A 15,888-nucleotide genomic window follows, 5' to 3' on the forward strand; every position below is an offset into this window, starting at 1 on the left:
AGACTTTTACCTTGAGGTCAGTCTATTAGAGTAGGCCTGGTTTTGAGTACATCAAATAGAAAATGTCCTTGTTTGCGGCAACTGGGTAGCTCAGTCAGTTAAGCGTCCAACTTCGGCTCGGGTCATGATCTCACCGTTCGTGAGTTTGAGCCCCACATCGGGCCCTGTGCTGACAGCTCAGAGCCTGGATCCTGCTTCAGAATCGGTTTCTCCCCCTTTCTCTGCCCCTCCCCCACTCATATTCTCTTTCTCTCTCTCTCTCTCTCTCTCTCTCTCCCTCTCTCTCTCTCTCTCCCTCTCTCTCTCTCTCTCCCCCTCTCTCTTAAAAATAAATAAAACATTAAAAAAAGAAAAAATAAAAAAAAAAGAAAATGTCCTTGTTTGTAATTGACCTGTCACCATTGATATGTTATTATTCCTCAAGGCATCTGTTCCCAGACTTTTTCTCCTGTATTAACTTATGTCGTGGAAGAAGTTAACTGTGTGATGTACCCCCGTGGACATCCCTGGGGTGCTGCACAATTTGCTGGGTGATGCCATCATTCTGTCCTTCTCTCCCACTCTTGAAGGTATATTGGAATTGGGGTGAATACAGTCTGATAACCATGAGGAACTTGGATCTTCTATAAAATGTAATTTTAGGGGTGCCTAAAGTTAGTAATTAAGGGGTGCCTTAACTTAGTCGGTTAAGTGTCAGACTTCAGGGCAGGTCATGATCTTGCAGTCTGTGAGTTTGAGCCCTGTGTTGGCTCTGTGCTGACAGCCTGCTTCAGATTCTGTATCTGCCTCTCTCTGCTCCTCCCCCGCTTGCAGTCTGTCACTCTCTCTCAAAAATAAACAAACATAAAAATTTTTTTTCATGTAATTAAATAAAAGTAAGTTACATATTTTCTTGGTAAAAATTTAAATTTTCTACTGCAGCGTTTCTATTCATATTTCATATCTGTGTCCACATAGATGATCCTCTTGGTGTCAGGGACTGCTGATTGAATTGCCAACCTTGAGATTTTTTTGTGATGCTCCAATTAGAATGCTTACGCTGTGTATATAATCATGGGGTAAGGACAAAGGACAACTGAGGTCCCAAAAGCAGAAGCAGGGATTGAGGTACCTCTGAGCCATTGAAGGAATATTCTCTAGGGAGAAGCCTATAAAAGAAAGCAAGATAGGAAAAGAGTGGAGGAGCTGCGTAAGGTCATGGTCACAGGCAAAGTTTAGCCTATGTCTCGTCCTAGAGAGGGATATCTGGACCATAAACTGCCTCTCAGAGTTATTCCTCCCTGGAGAAGGGAGACTGGCCTTTACTGAAATCTCTGTTTATCAGTCCATCCCTGGGCTGCCGGTTAGGTGGTAGTAGCATGAGCAGTAGGGGTTGGGGTGGTGATGTGGCTGCAGATGGAGGAAAACCTCCCAATTTCCCAGGGAAGGGGGCAGCTGAGGTGGTAAGCAGCCAACACTCAGAGCAGGTGGGGCCAAAAAAAAGAAAAAAAGAATCCATGTGAGGGTACCAACAGCATTCTCTACAGAGAACAAGTAATTGTACCAGGCTGAGACTGTCTGTACCCTAATGTACTCTAGTTTTCTAGAGTATCTTTGATTTTGAAATGGGATGAACTATCCTAAGAGCAAGTAAGTCTTTTGAATATTACCTGACTTTGCCAGGACTGCGTAATGGAACAGAAATAGGTTCTGCCTGAGGAATTTGTGTCTAATGCTTCAGTACTGTGAGGATTCTCCTGGCCTGTGTGGTAGAGGGCATGTGACCCTGGAAGGACGCTCAAATACCATTAGGGAACTGATGGTCCAATTAAAGTGAGGTGGAGGCTTGAGCAATTATTTGGTTAATTTGGCATTTATCCAGATGATTGGCTCTCAAATTAGGAAAACATTAAGACTAAACTAAAAGTTATTTCACAGGGGCTTTCCCAAGTGCTCATCTGCATCTGACTCTGATTTCTCAGCTGCCTCGTTGAGCCAGATTACAAAATAACCAAATGTGCCGAGTGTGATCAGCATCCAACGAGAGGACAAACGCCTTTCTTACCCAGATGTAGTCATCTAGGCAGAAGGTTTACTAAAATTGTCTTGAAAATGGAAAGCTATCCACCTGGATGCCAAATTTGAAATTTTTAACAAGTTACTAAGTCTCCCTTTATCAGTAAAATGACGCTGCCATTATGTACCTTATTGTCCAAACTAAGAGATCCCAAGTGCAACCTTCTTAAAGCCTAGAAGTGTTTGTAGAATTATCAGACATGTTTGCTATTGTTAACTAGTATCCATACCAAACTCTTGCAGACGGCCACCAAATCATTACCAAACCCCTTTTCTGTGATTCTCACATTTTGCTGATTAAAATCATCTGGGGAGCTTTTTAATATCCTGATACCCTACCATCCTCCAAATCAACTAATTCAGACCCTGGGCCTAGGTCCCAGGCATTAGTCCTTAAAGTTGCCCAGGTGTGATTCTAGTGAACAACACAGTTTGGGAACTACTGCTCTAATTGATCAAATCAGAAGGCCATTACTTTTTCTACGGTATTCTCAAACTTTGCCATGCATCAGAATCACCTGGAGGACTTGTTCAACTACAGACTGCTCAGTCACCACCCCCACCCCCCGAATTTCTGATACGGTAGCTGAGATGGGACCTGGGGAGCTGCATTTCTAACAAGTTTCTGGGTGATGTTGATGCTGTTGGTTCTCACACTTTGAGAAACACTGTCCTGAAATAGGAAACTTATCCTAGGGTGTGTGTGTGTGTGTGTGTGTGTGTGTGTTAAGTGGAGTACAATCTACCAGCAAATCTTCTGATTTGGATCAGGACTCTCAATCTGAAGTCCCTCTATAGAAGAGAAATATCAGGCATCAGAGGTTCCATCCATTGGTGAAGGCTCCATTTCACCAACATGGTGAGTAGAATTAGGCCTACAGAGTGACTTCACAGATTGCCATGGAAGGACGAAGCCAAGTTGTTGCTTGGCATGACTGGTGACTTAAAGCTGATTAAAGGGAGGGGTACCTGGCTGGTTCAGTCAGTAGAGCATGAGACTCCTGATCTCAGGACTATGACTTCAGGCCCTATGTTCGGTATAGAGTTTACTTTAAAAGCCAACCAAAGGGAGACGTTGAAACCTGAGGGGTACATATTATGATAATTCCTTACATGAGTTCACCCAGAGAAATGCCTTCATTGAGCCAAAGGTGTATTTATTTTGGGAAAGAGTGGGGGAGGGGTAGAGAGAAAGGAAGAAAGAGAATCTCAACCTGGCTCTGTGCTGTCAGCACACAGCCCGATGCAGGGCTCCATCTCTCGAACTGTGAGGTCATGACCTCAGCCAAAATCAAGAAACGGACACCTAACCAACTGAGCCACCCAGGTGCCCCTGAGCTAGAGTTTAAAATGTGACTCAGGCATGCAGTCCAAGGCATCACTGAGCAGTGTTACCATATACTGACTGTCCTACAACTAAAATCTCTCAGTCATCTGTAAAACTGCTGTGAAGGCATTATTCATTTAGAAGTCCATAGTTCTTTACCTAAGGAGATTTACAATAAACTTTTCTTACATTGTGGAACCAGGAAGAAAGTTTGAATCTTGTAGCAAAATTACATATTTTCTTTTATCCATCAGTAAGAAATATGCTCTTCTTCTTCCCTCTGCCTACCATATTGACTTGTCTGCTTTGGCTTCCAAAAGTTCACTCTTGTGGCAAGTCTAATAAGGTTGTTTCCTACCCTTCCAGTATTTGATGTTAGCCGTGTTCTAAATGCATTTGTTACTTTATATCTTTTACCCTTGTCTCTACAAGTTTTTTTTATTTTTTTATTTTTTTTTTAAATTTTTTTTTTAACGTTTATTCATTTTTGAGACAGAGAGAGACAGAGCATGAACGGGGGAGGGTCAGAGAGAGGGAGACACAGAATCCGAAACAGGCTCCAGGGCTCTGAGCTATCAGCACAGAGCCCGACACGGGGCTCGAACTCACGGACCGCGAGATCATGACCTGAGCCAAAGTCGGCCGCTTAACCGACTGAGCCACCCAGGCGCCCCTACAAGTCTTTTTAAATTAGTGAACCAGTAAATGAAATGGAGTATTTTTTCCCCTCTACCACCTTCTGGCAACATGTGGATTCTATTTTGGTAGTCCAGAAGATGTTAGAATTGGTGTTCAAGAAGATTTAACAGTGATTTTCAAACTTTGATCCATGTATAAATTACTTGGGGATCTTGTTAGGTTTAGATTCTGATTTCAAGACCTGGGTTGGGCCTGAGATTCTGCATTTCTAACAGGCTCCCAGGTGATCACCAATGCTTCTTCTCTGAGGATCACATTTTCAGGGGCAAAAATTATAAAATTATAAGTTCTCAGGTCCTTCTCATGGCAGGTAGAGTTCAGGAGTATATATGCTTAATAAGCTCCTCCAGGTGATTCCTATGACCAGTTCAATTTAGGTGCCACAGGTCCAGAATCTGCTTTGTAAATCCTCGTTACCCCATCTTAAGCCATCACGGCAGAGTTGCTTTCAAACTTGTAAGAGCCAATAGAATGGGGAGCCTGGATGACTCGGTGGGTTGAGCGTACAACTCTTGATTTCAGCTCACGTCAAGATCCCAAGGTCGTGGAATTAACTCCAAGTTGAGCATGGAGCCTGCTTAAGATTCTCTGTCTCCCTCTGCCCCTCCCCCACTCAAGTGCTTGTGTGCGCGCTTGCTCGCTCTCTCTCTCTCTCTCTCTCTCTCTCAAAAAACAATAAAAAGCCAATAGGAGTTGGAGGGCAGAATAATGACTAGGCTGTTCTGTTGTTATCACCACTATACATACAGTTAACCCGTGTTTCCATTGTTGAACCCAGTATTGACAGAAGCTCTATCAGTCATGTGAGACCATTTCTACCAGAAATAAAGCATTTGCACAAGCAACATTCCAGGTGGTATTTTTCAACATAAGCAGACAGTGGCTCTTCTGGGCTCCTGAAGAAGTGAATTTTATATTTATTTTTTTTTCAATATATGAAATTTATTGTCAAATTGGTTTCCATACAACACCCAGTGCTCATCCCAAAAGGTGCCCTCCTCAATACCCATCACCCCCCCTCCCCTCCCTCCCACCCCCCATCAACCCTCAGTTTGTTCTCAGTTTTTAACAGTCTCTTATGCTTTGGCTCTCTCCCACTCTAACGAATTTTATATTTAGTGTAAGGCAGGTTGCTCTTAATGAAGCTTTTTGAATGTGTTTAAAAATGCCCATAGCACAAAGGCAAAATGTGTGTTCTCTTTCCATGTTAAAACTCCTTCAGTGTAAGGAGTTACTGAAGTCACATGATGAGCAAGAAATCAGTCACTGCTGGGTGACATAAACATTGTTCATCCACACTCTATGTTCCTCTTGAGACTGTATGTCTAGGGCCGGGCATGTGTAGCAGAAGCCCTTAAAACTGCTGTGATACCTTGACCCACACAGATTAGGGAACAAAATGAAACAATCAAAGGAATTGGAAGGGAGTCGAAGTTCCTTTCTTCTCAGCACTGGGTTGTGAGCGTGCCTGGGGAGGAGAAAGGAGATTATGGTACTGCTTCAGGGTGAGGCTCAAAACTGGGGAAAGCTGAATTCCCAGGGTCCACTTGTCCTGTTAGCTTCCCATAAGAGTATGTTTCGGGGAAGTAAGAAAAAAAAGTTATGTGCCAAGGCTCTCCTACTGGCAGTAGCTGAATCTGTGTATCCTTCTCAGTATTCATTGACTTCTTGTTCATAGCTTGAAATTGGCCATGACGGAAGTATTTACACCACAGAAATTGCAAGCACTAAAAGCTGAATTCTTTGGTGTTTTCTTTGAGAGCCATTTGTTAAATATCTACTGTCATACCATCAGGTGGTTTCAGAGTAGTTTAAGAGTATAAACATCCCAGATTGTTTTTCTTGAGTAATTCTGCTTCATTATACGAAGGCCTAACTATAGAAAGGATTGAGTGTCCTAAGCACAGGCCAGGAAGGTCAAGAAGTCATTTACAACGCCACTTGAAGGGAAGAAAGGGATGTGGTATCCAGGCAAAAGCATCATGAGAAGAGAATTTCCTGTTTGAACTGAATTCCTGAATTCTCTCCTACAACATATTTATTCAGCAAATACTGACTAAACATCTACTTTGTACCGAATGCTGTACTAGGTAAGGGATGTATAGATCCATAATACACAGCCTCTGCCTTCAAGGAACTGATGATATAGTGATCGCTAGTAACAAATACTACCGTGTCTTAACCACTGGAATTCTAGGATTCTCACTACCACATTCTAATGACTCTCTTTTGTTCATTCAACAATAGTTTCTATCTCATAACAAAGTTACAATCAAGTAGGGCACTGTCATACTATGTACTACTTGTCTAACCAAGGACATGAATCTGTATAAGTGTTTACGACATTGTGCCAAATGTAGTAAAATATCACTAATTTGGACTCATATAAGGAGGTTTACCAGCTGAAGCTCTTAAAACATGTAAGAATGATTTTTAGTCAACATGTTAATTCCTGTATAAGATATGATGTTCTGAAATGGCTTTAAAATGTTTTGCTTGGAATAGGAAAAAATTTTTCCACCCATGTCTCCACAGTTAATTTTTGTCTTTCCAAACCTTGTATAAAAAGAAAAAAGGCTAAGCCTGATCATACTTGTTGGCAGAAAAAGTGTTGAGAGATCTTGAAATGGTTCCTGTGCTCAAAACTATTTGTCAGTTACCATAGTGCCTGAAATGCCAACATTAAAGAAATATTTCTCCTCTAGATCCGGATGGATGAGATACCACTACTCAGCAATAAAAAAGAATTAACTGTTGATACACACAACTTGGGTGGATCTCAAGGGCATTAGGCTAAGTAAAAAAAAAAATCTCAAAAGGTCACATGCTATATGATTCTGTATATAAAATATTCTCCCCAAATGACAAAACTGTAGAGACGGAGAACAGATTAGTGGTTTCTAGGCATTAGGGAGGATTAGGCAGGAGAGAGCTGAATGTGGCCATAAAGGGGTTGCACAAGAGAAATCTTTGAGATGATGGAATGCTTCCATATCTTGATTTCAGAGTAGTTTTTCAAGTCTGCATATGTGATATAATAACATAGAACTAAAGACACACATTGTACCAATGATCACTTCGCTTATTTTGATATTTTATCATGCTCACATAAGATGTAATCCCTGGGAAAATTAAGTGAAATGCACAGGACCTCTTTATCTTTGTACCTGTCCATCAATAATTATTTCAAAATAAAATTTTGTTCAAACCACGATGTATTTATTTGGCTCTAAAAAACCTCCTTGTATTTCAGCATAAAGTCCCCTGATAAGGGTGGTGGTACTCGTGCAGATAGCAGAGAGGAGGAGTAGGTATGAAGTTGTTACTCTAGGAAAATATTGGGCTAAGTACTTTATGTACAATTCATGTATTATTTCATTTATTCTTCAAAACAACTTTGTAACAAAAAATATTATTATTTTGTTTTAAAATAGCCTTCCCAAAGTAACAGGAGCCCATAAACCTAAGAGCCACCATGGTAGGAGGAGAGCTGGGTAAGCAGGGTATTCAATGAATTAGACCAAAACAAACAGGGCATCGGCATTAGGGATTTAGAAAGGAAACATTATGCTGATATTAGAATAGAAATAAATAAAAACTCTTACTTCAGAGTTTTGTTGAGTCTCCTTGTGAATATCATCCCTGATTAGGGCTGATTTTGAATCCGCTGGTCTGAAATAATGGCCCTAGAAAAAAGAAGATTCCCACTATAACGGGCCTTCTAGGTATCTACCCAGCAAGCCAGAAAAAGCTTAGGGGTTTAAAATCTGATACCAGTATTATCTCCCCAGTGGTGAAAACATTTCAATGAATGCATGCACTCTAGGTTTATTTTTATGGAATGATGAGGTAATAGTTAAAGATAATAGATAAAGGTTAACATAATCTAGAATTCCGAACTTCTAAAAGGGCCATACTGAATAGTCTCCATCAATTGGCAATGTTCCAAGTGACGTTTCTGCAGAATAACTGCAATAGAACTGACATGCAGAATTACCTTTTCCTCTTCAATAATAGAGTAAAACATCACACTCAATATGTTTCCCAAATGTGACTCCCACTGCACATCTAGCTAAGGAGTTATTCTTGTTCTCTCTCTTGAAAAATGTTATGAAGACACAAATCTTCTGTTTTCAAGGGTTCTGTTGGCTACTTTAAATACCCTTGACATGTGACCAAGAGTCCTTTAATTCACTAAAACCAAACAGTTGAGAATTGCAGAGAGAGCTTCTTTCAGCCGGATGCTTCTCATAGATCATGTAATGTTAATAGATTAAAGACCATTGATAAATAATAAAAAGTTGCATTTCCCAAATGGAAGAGGTCCTACAACATGACTCGTTCCAACACTGAGAGAGCAGTGCCCTCTAGTAGTTGATGTAAGAAATAGTATCCTCTAAGTACATTAAAGTTAGCAAATGAGGATTTCCCAGTATCAGAGCTACTCTCGGACTCAAGTGGGTAATTTGACAATTGATTTTACCTTTTCTGAGCTATTAAGAACCTACTGAAGTTTCACCGTCAACGTGTACTAAATTTTTAAGTGCCAGCAAAGGTTGGGTTCTAATAGTGCTCAACTGGGGACCTTACCAGTAACTTTTAAAACCTAATTTCTCTGTGAATGTCAAATTTAACAGGCTTCTTTCACTTAAATACAGGGTACAGACAGGAAAAAAAGCATCATCCCTTACACTTAAGGGCATCTTAGGTACAACAGATGGTCACAAAATGGCAGAATGTTAAGCAAACCATTAATGAGTCAAGTATTCAAAAACTGATGAAGGTTTGACAGTTTTGTCCTAGAGAGCACTGCAGCTTAATGTGGCAACTGATAGATTTGCAGGTACAATAATAGAAGTAAATTAAGCAAATTGAGTAAACAAAGGGAAAAGATTTGAATTTATAATTCCATTTTTATTAGTGAAAGGTATTCAAAGCCACTCTTAATCTCTAGGATATCCAGAAGATAATAGGCACATAAACAGTACAGGAAAATGTTTCTGAAACTGGAAGGCATGTTTTCTGTCTTCTTGTGGCTGATACCATGGTATTTCAAGTCTCGTAAAAGCAATATATAGTTTTTTGACAAATACACCCATGTGTTGTGCACAGTTTGATTTATGTAAACTCATTTCAAATGCAATTGCAGAATTCCTCCTGAACAGATGAAAAATGTCTGCCTAAAGTGATAAAAATGTGTGTGTAGAAAGACACAGTTTTAAGAAGGGATTTTGATATGATACAAATTTGTAACTCTATTTCACAAAATACCCTTTTTCAAAAACTTCTAGAAATTTGATTTTTTTTTACATTAATATGTCAACACAGTGTTTACCTAAGATGAGAATGAGTCTGTTCTGCTACAAGAACCTTTCTGTGTTCATATTGGCACGTATGGGATTGGTAAATGGGGGAATGTGCCAGTATAACATAAATGCTGGCTGTGTTCATGGATTTCACAAGTGGTAGCCATTGAGCACAGAGCCCACTAACTCAGACCAACACAGATAGTTAGCCAAGGCAAAACTATGTTACCCTCGATTCCCCTGACCCACATTGTTCCTCTTGGCTCAGTGTGGCTGTGTATTGTAACACAGCAGTGCTTATAGCATGGTTCTCACGAGCCTTTCTGCAGGTTTTACTTGTTTCAAAATCTTTCCAGTTTTACTTGTTAGCTTGAGCTTAGCAACCTCAACTCTTCCTTTAGTCTTTCATCAAACTACCTTCACACATACACACACATTCTGTTTTGTTTGTTTGTTTGTTTTTGTAGTGTTTATTTGTTAGGAATTTCACTTGTCTTTTTAATCATGCTAATACATTTACTCAAGTGGCTTGGGGGGGGGGGTTAATGTTTTTGTTACATAAATATTGAGTAGGTCTGTCCTGACCCTATCTTTTTTATAACACTATAATTTTTATTATGTGACTTTGCAGATCATACTAGGAATACATTTACCTCATTACAGCAGAAACATCTGTACTTGCACACTATTAATTACACTTGTCATTATAGAATTATGCTTCAAATTATAGACTCCCCTCATGAATCCAAGGTACACAGATCGAGATATCAATTGCCTACTAGATTCCTCTATTATTTACTTTCACCTTCACATAGTAAAACCAGCCCCATGCATATATTGCATCACCCCTTCCAAACAGTAACCTTCCCACTTTTATTTCTTTCTAGACAATTATAGAAAGTATTTACACACTTAATAAAACGCTTAATAAAAAATTAACTTGGTTTCACTGAGGTGTTTTTTACATCACTAGTACATGGTTTGGGTACAATTAAGAAATTGAGGGCTGCCTGGGTGGCTCGGTCAGTTAAGTGTCTGACTCTAGATTTCAGCTCAGGTCGTGATCTCGCAGTCGTGGTATCCAGCCCCACTTTGGGCTCCACGCTGGGTATGGGACCTGCTTAGGATTCTCTCTCTCCCTCTCCCTCTGCCTCTCTCTTTCTTTCAAAAAGAAAAGAAAAAAAAGAAAGATAAAGAAATTGACCCCCATTCACCCCACCCACATACATACACACTCACTCTCTGTCCTTCTTTAACTAATTTGTCTTTAGTATTTACATTTCACATTTAACACAATCTGAAATCTTAAATTCCATTAGGTCAAACTGCAGGGAATCATGGATATTAACTATAGTAAAGTTAAGGTTCCATGAGATGAATCCCCACTCCAAACAGATCCTAGATCACATAAATTCAGTTAACTCAGAAGAAAATGGAGATTTTTTTTTTCAGAAAGTCGTCTTTTAAATTGCTTCTGAGAGGACAGATATCTGTGTCTGTTGTTTTAGGAAAGAAATAATTCTTCAATATTATTTCATAGAACCACCTGAGTTCTAAAATGAATTTGAGAACACTCATAGTAAGCATGGAATTGAGTTTTCTAAGAGCAAGCCCCAGTTTCTCCTGCATGAGCCAAGCATTGCATTAGGGAATAGTAGTAGAAAGCCAGACAAAGCCCTTGTTTTTAAGGAGAAGGAGGTTCACAGAGAGTGGCGATATAGACATTTCAGCATGTTCTCTCATGGAGACATTCACAGAGTGCTAAGGGACAGAGCAGAGGCAGAAACTGTTATCCAAGACGGAATGCTTTAACCTACATAATCAAAACAATGCCTTAAGGATTTTCTGGTTTTGTCTTTCCCTTATGCTTCTCTGGAATTTAAAAATTTTTATTCATTTGAACATGGGATAATTTTTTTAAGAGTTCATCAACAGCATGATGGAGTGTTCTATATCTTGATCTTCATTGTGCAGTATGTCAAATTCATCAAGCTGTACACTCAAAACTGATGCATTTTACCATATATAAATTATACCTCAGTTTTTAATTAATCCATCAAAATGTACAATGCTACTTCCTTTACTTCAGAAAAAAATTTAACTTCTTCCCTTTGATGTCAAAGGCAACAACAAATGCATTGCAGAAAGAAAAAGCATAAAGCATGATCTAGTGGGATTTTTTTCTTCCATAATAATTAATATTTTATTTTCTCTATTCTCCTCCAGCTGCGGGTCCAGATTTTTCAAGAACCCTCTTAAAAAGAGTAACTCTTGTCAAAGTGGGAGGGGAAGTTGTCATCGAATGTAAGCCAAAAGCTTCTCCTAAACCTGTTTACACCTGGAAGAAAGGAAGGGACATATTAAGAGAAAATGAAAGGTACTGTCTTCAGATATTTTTAACATTTGATTAACCTATAATAATTTATTTGTTATTAACAGTTCTAGAGGGAGGAATTTACTATCTACTGTTGATGAACTAAATGTTAATCAAAGAACTGAAGCTTTGGAAGAGGGCGGTAAATTAGCTGGTCATTATAATCTTCCTTGGTATTAAGATTCTAAAAAACCCTCCCTGCAGAGAGAGATTGCATGATCCCTGTTGAAGACTGTCAGAGCTGCTCAAAGGTGAGCAGCTACAAAAACCTTCCTTAATTTTAGCCTAAAATTTGTTGATTAGCCCACGTTTCTCCACCCTACTTCTTTTTGCTTAAATAAATACTTTTGCTATGACAACCTTTCAAATATTTGGTAATGGCTAGTATGTCCATTTGTTTCTCCTTTTTTTAAGGCTAAATACGGCTAATTCCAAAGCTCATTCTGCACATAACTTAGTTTTGATTACTTTAATGACATCTTTTTGAAATGGCAGTTTCTTTTTCTTTCTGACATAAATTCTTTACTTGTGTATTTCCTTTTGTACATGAATGACATTTAGAATGCATGATATTTATACAGTGTAAATATATATGGGTTGTTTGGGGTTTTAGGTCAGATTGCACCACATGGCAGGTATCTCTAAGACCTTTTTTGACAGCCAAAATATCTCCCACCCCATTCTGTAATCTATCAATCTGTTGGAAAATGGTAATTATGCATGAGTCTGTGTCACAGCATTTACTAGCTGTATACATAATGATTTTAATGGATGCTAAAGGTCAAGTACTCAAGGATGCAATGTGGAAGCCTGTAAAATGTATCTGTATCTACCCTTTACACCTGTACACCTTTAGATTTGCATATGCAAATTAGATAATCGCACTGATGATGTTGCCTTTATTAATGATTTTTGTAAACAAACTTGATATGGTTTATAGATGGTGCATTCACACACATATTAAATTCATAATATATATCCTTTCCTGATTCCTGTTATATTAACAAAGCAGTATAGTTTACTGAATATTGGCATGGTGTTCAAATTTGGGGGGCGCCTGGGTGGCGCAGTCGGTTAAGCGTCCGACTTCAGCCAGGTCACGATCTCGCGGTCCGGGAGTTCGAGCCCCGCGTCGGGCTCTGGGCTGATGGCTCAGAGCCTGGAGCCTGTTTCCGATTCTGTGTCTCCCTCTCTCTCTGCCCCTCCCCCGTTCATGCTGTCTCTCTCTGTCCCAAAAATAAATAAACGTTGAAAAAAAAAAAAAAATTTGGAGCCATACTTGGAACTTGAAAACACAGTTTCTTATTTTTTAGTCTTCAGGTTTATTTTCTGTTTCACCACATTGTTTCTCAGAATTAGGTCTGTAGATTACCTTTAATAGTTATACATTTACTTTGTTTATTATAACATAATTGAAGTATAACTAGCATGTACCATATGTATTGCCTAGACTAAGGTGCTTTTTTTTTTTTAAATATATGAAATTTATTGTTAAGGGTACTTTTTTTTTTTTAACGTTTATTTATTTTTGAGACAGAGAGAGACAAAGCATGAACGGGGGAGGGCCAGAGAGAGAGAGGGAGACACAGAACTGGAAGCAGGCTCCAGGCTCTGAGTCATCAGCCCAGAGCCCGACGCGGGGCTCGAACTCACGGTCCGTGAGATCGTGACCTGAGCCGAAGTCGGAAGCTCAACCGACTGAGCCACCCAGGCGCCCCAAGGGTACTTTTTTAATGTTTATTTATTTTTGAGAAAGAGAGAGAGTCAGAGTGTGAGCGGGGGAGGGCTAGAGAGAGAGAGGGAGACACAGAATCCAAAGCAACCTCCAGGCTCTAAGCAGTCAACAAAGAGCCTGATGCGGGGCCTGAACTCACAAACTCCTATCATGACCTGAGCTGAAGTCAGATGCTTAACTGACAGAGTTACCCAAGGTGCCCCTAAGGGTACTTTTGTAAGTTTTAATTTAACAATGATTTAAAGAACAAGTACCTTAAAATAATACAGATAATGGACAGACATGTCAAAATCCATGAATGAATGAAGTTAGAGTAACATTACTGTAACACACATCTTTCAGTGGCTTAAAACAACAAGTCAACTTCTCATTCACATTGCATGCTCATCAGAGGTCTGCAGGTAGCTGTGCTGTCCTCTAAAACCAGGGCTTATGGAGTAGCACCCTCCTGAACGTTAGTATTGCAGAAGACAAAGAGCGGGCCAAACATGCATAGGATCTTAAAGCTTTTGCCCAGAAATGAAACAATTCATTTTCACTCATGTTCTGTTGGCCAAAACAAATCATACTGCCCTTCAGAAGAAGTTATGGTTTATATATACAATGGAATACTATTTGGCAATGAGAAAGAATGAAATATGCCCTTTTGAGCAACATGGATGGAACTGGAGAGTGTTATGTTAAGTGAAGTAAGTCATGCAGAGAAAGACAGATACCATATGTTTTCACTCTTATGTGGATCCTGAGAAACTTAACACAAGACCATGGGGGAGGGGGAGGGGGAAAAAGTTACAGGGAGGGAAGGAGGCAAATCATAACAGACTCTTAAACACTGAGAATAAACTGAAGGTTGATGGGGGGTGGGAGGGAGGGGAAAGAGGGTTATGGGCATTGAAGAGGACACCTGTTGGGATGAGCACTGGGTGTTGTATGGAAACCAATTTGACAATAAATTTCATATTAAAAAAATAATAAATGATCATAAAAACAAAAAAAATAAAAACATAAAAACATAAATAAAAAGAAATTTCAAAAAAAAAGAAGTTCACTCCAGCAAGGAAATATAATCTTCGTATGTGTCTAGAAGATAAAAGAAAAAAACCTATTATTTTGAACAGTATTAATGTCAGCTTAGCACTGCTGTAGCTTAACCATTGTTGCATACTGATTCAGTTACTTTTGGGGAAATGGTGTATCAGTGTCAAGAACTCTATTTGATAAGTAAATTTAATTGATTGTTTCTACCACTTGACTTACCACAAAGCTTGTCTTTCTCCAGTTCTTTCTACTACCGATTTGATTAGTAGGACTTGCATATTGCTTCAACATTTTTATGGCACTAAAGATGATGTATTTAAACTGAGGAAACTCCCCATCATTATCCAGTCTTGCTGTTTATACCCTCCACCTCCAGAGTCACCAGGCATGACCCAAGCTCTCAGTATTAGCCCTTCCTTCTCCCCATGGGCGCTGTGTTCTCACAGCTCTGTTCCTTCCTTCTACCTCACTCAGATTTTCTTAAGCAGAGAGGCTGATTTTGGTAATGTAAATGAATCCCAGAGCTGGCCAGGTGTAATGTAAAGGGGAATGATGGTGTGCCCTATCCAAGGGAGGTGCCTGCCACTCAATTCTAGCATTATTGCTGCCAATTGGAGATGCAGGCCAGGTGCCTCCCTATCTTCTCATTCTTCAAGAGAACTAGAAATCTGGACTTTTATTTGAACTCTTTTTATATTTTTAAATGTCAGCAACTAATTTTTAAAAATTTTAATGCTGGTACCAAATGGGCCATACATCCATAGTCCAAGTTTACTTCATGAGTCACTGGGTTTTTAACTTCTGAGAAAGATATAAACTCAGCTGTACATCTTATAATTACTGAAAAAGGTGAAAAATAGGAAAGATCTTAATATGTTCTCACTGGCAGAGATGAAATTTTGCCATTTTTCTCCTTTTTTCTGATAAAGGAGAAAGAATTAAATAGATAAGGGAGCAAAACAATTCATGAGTGAAAAATTCAAGAATTCTTATGTTAGGAAAGAGTTGACATTGTTAGACCAACACAGAAGGCAAACTTCTTTGTGCCTAGTGACTTATTAGCCCTAATTCTCTTTTGAGATCTAGAATCTTAAGAATCAAAGGGCAGGGGCACCTGGGTGGCTCAGTCGGTTAAGCGTCCGACTTTGGCTCAGGTCATGATCTCACAGTATAGTCCGTGAGTTCGAGCCCGCGTTGGGCTCTGTGCTGACAGCTCAGAGCCTGGAGCCTGCTTCGGATTCTGTGTCTCCCTCTCTCTCTGCCCCTCCCCTGCTCATGCTCTCTCTCTCTCTCTGTCTCAAAAATAAATAAAAACATTTAAAAAATTTTTAAAAAAGAATCAAAGGGCAAACCT

At 39.4% G+C, this 15,888-nt stretch overlaps 1 protein-coding gene across 1 annotated transcript in view; it reads left to right on the forward strand.

Annotated features, from left to right (window-relative positions):
• Nucleotides 1–15,888, forward strand: part of CNTN4 (contactin 4) — a 460,587-nt gene that overhangs the window by 321,155 nt on the left and 123,544 nt on the right. The window contains exon 10 of the mRNA XM_032592345.1: nt 11,614–11,764. Within this exon, the coding sequence (XP_032448236.1) occupies nt 11,614–11,764 (151 nt within the window). The remainder of the gene's footprint in view (nt 1–11,613; nt 11,765–15,888) is intronic.

The sequence above is a fragment of the Lynx canadensis genome, chromosome A2 (genome assembly GCF_007474595.2).
Source record: "Lynx canadensis isolate LIC74 chromosome A2, mLynCan4.pri.v2, whole genome shotgun sequence".
Taxonomy (NCBI): domain Eukaryota; kingdom Metazoa; phylum Chordata; class Mammalia; order Carnivora; family Felidae; genus Lynx; species Lynx canadensis.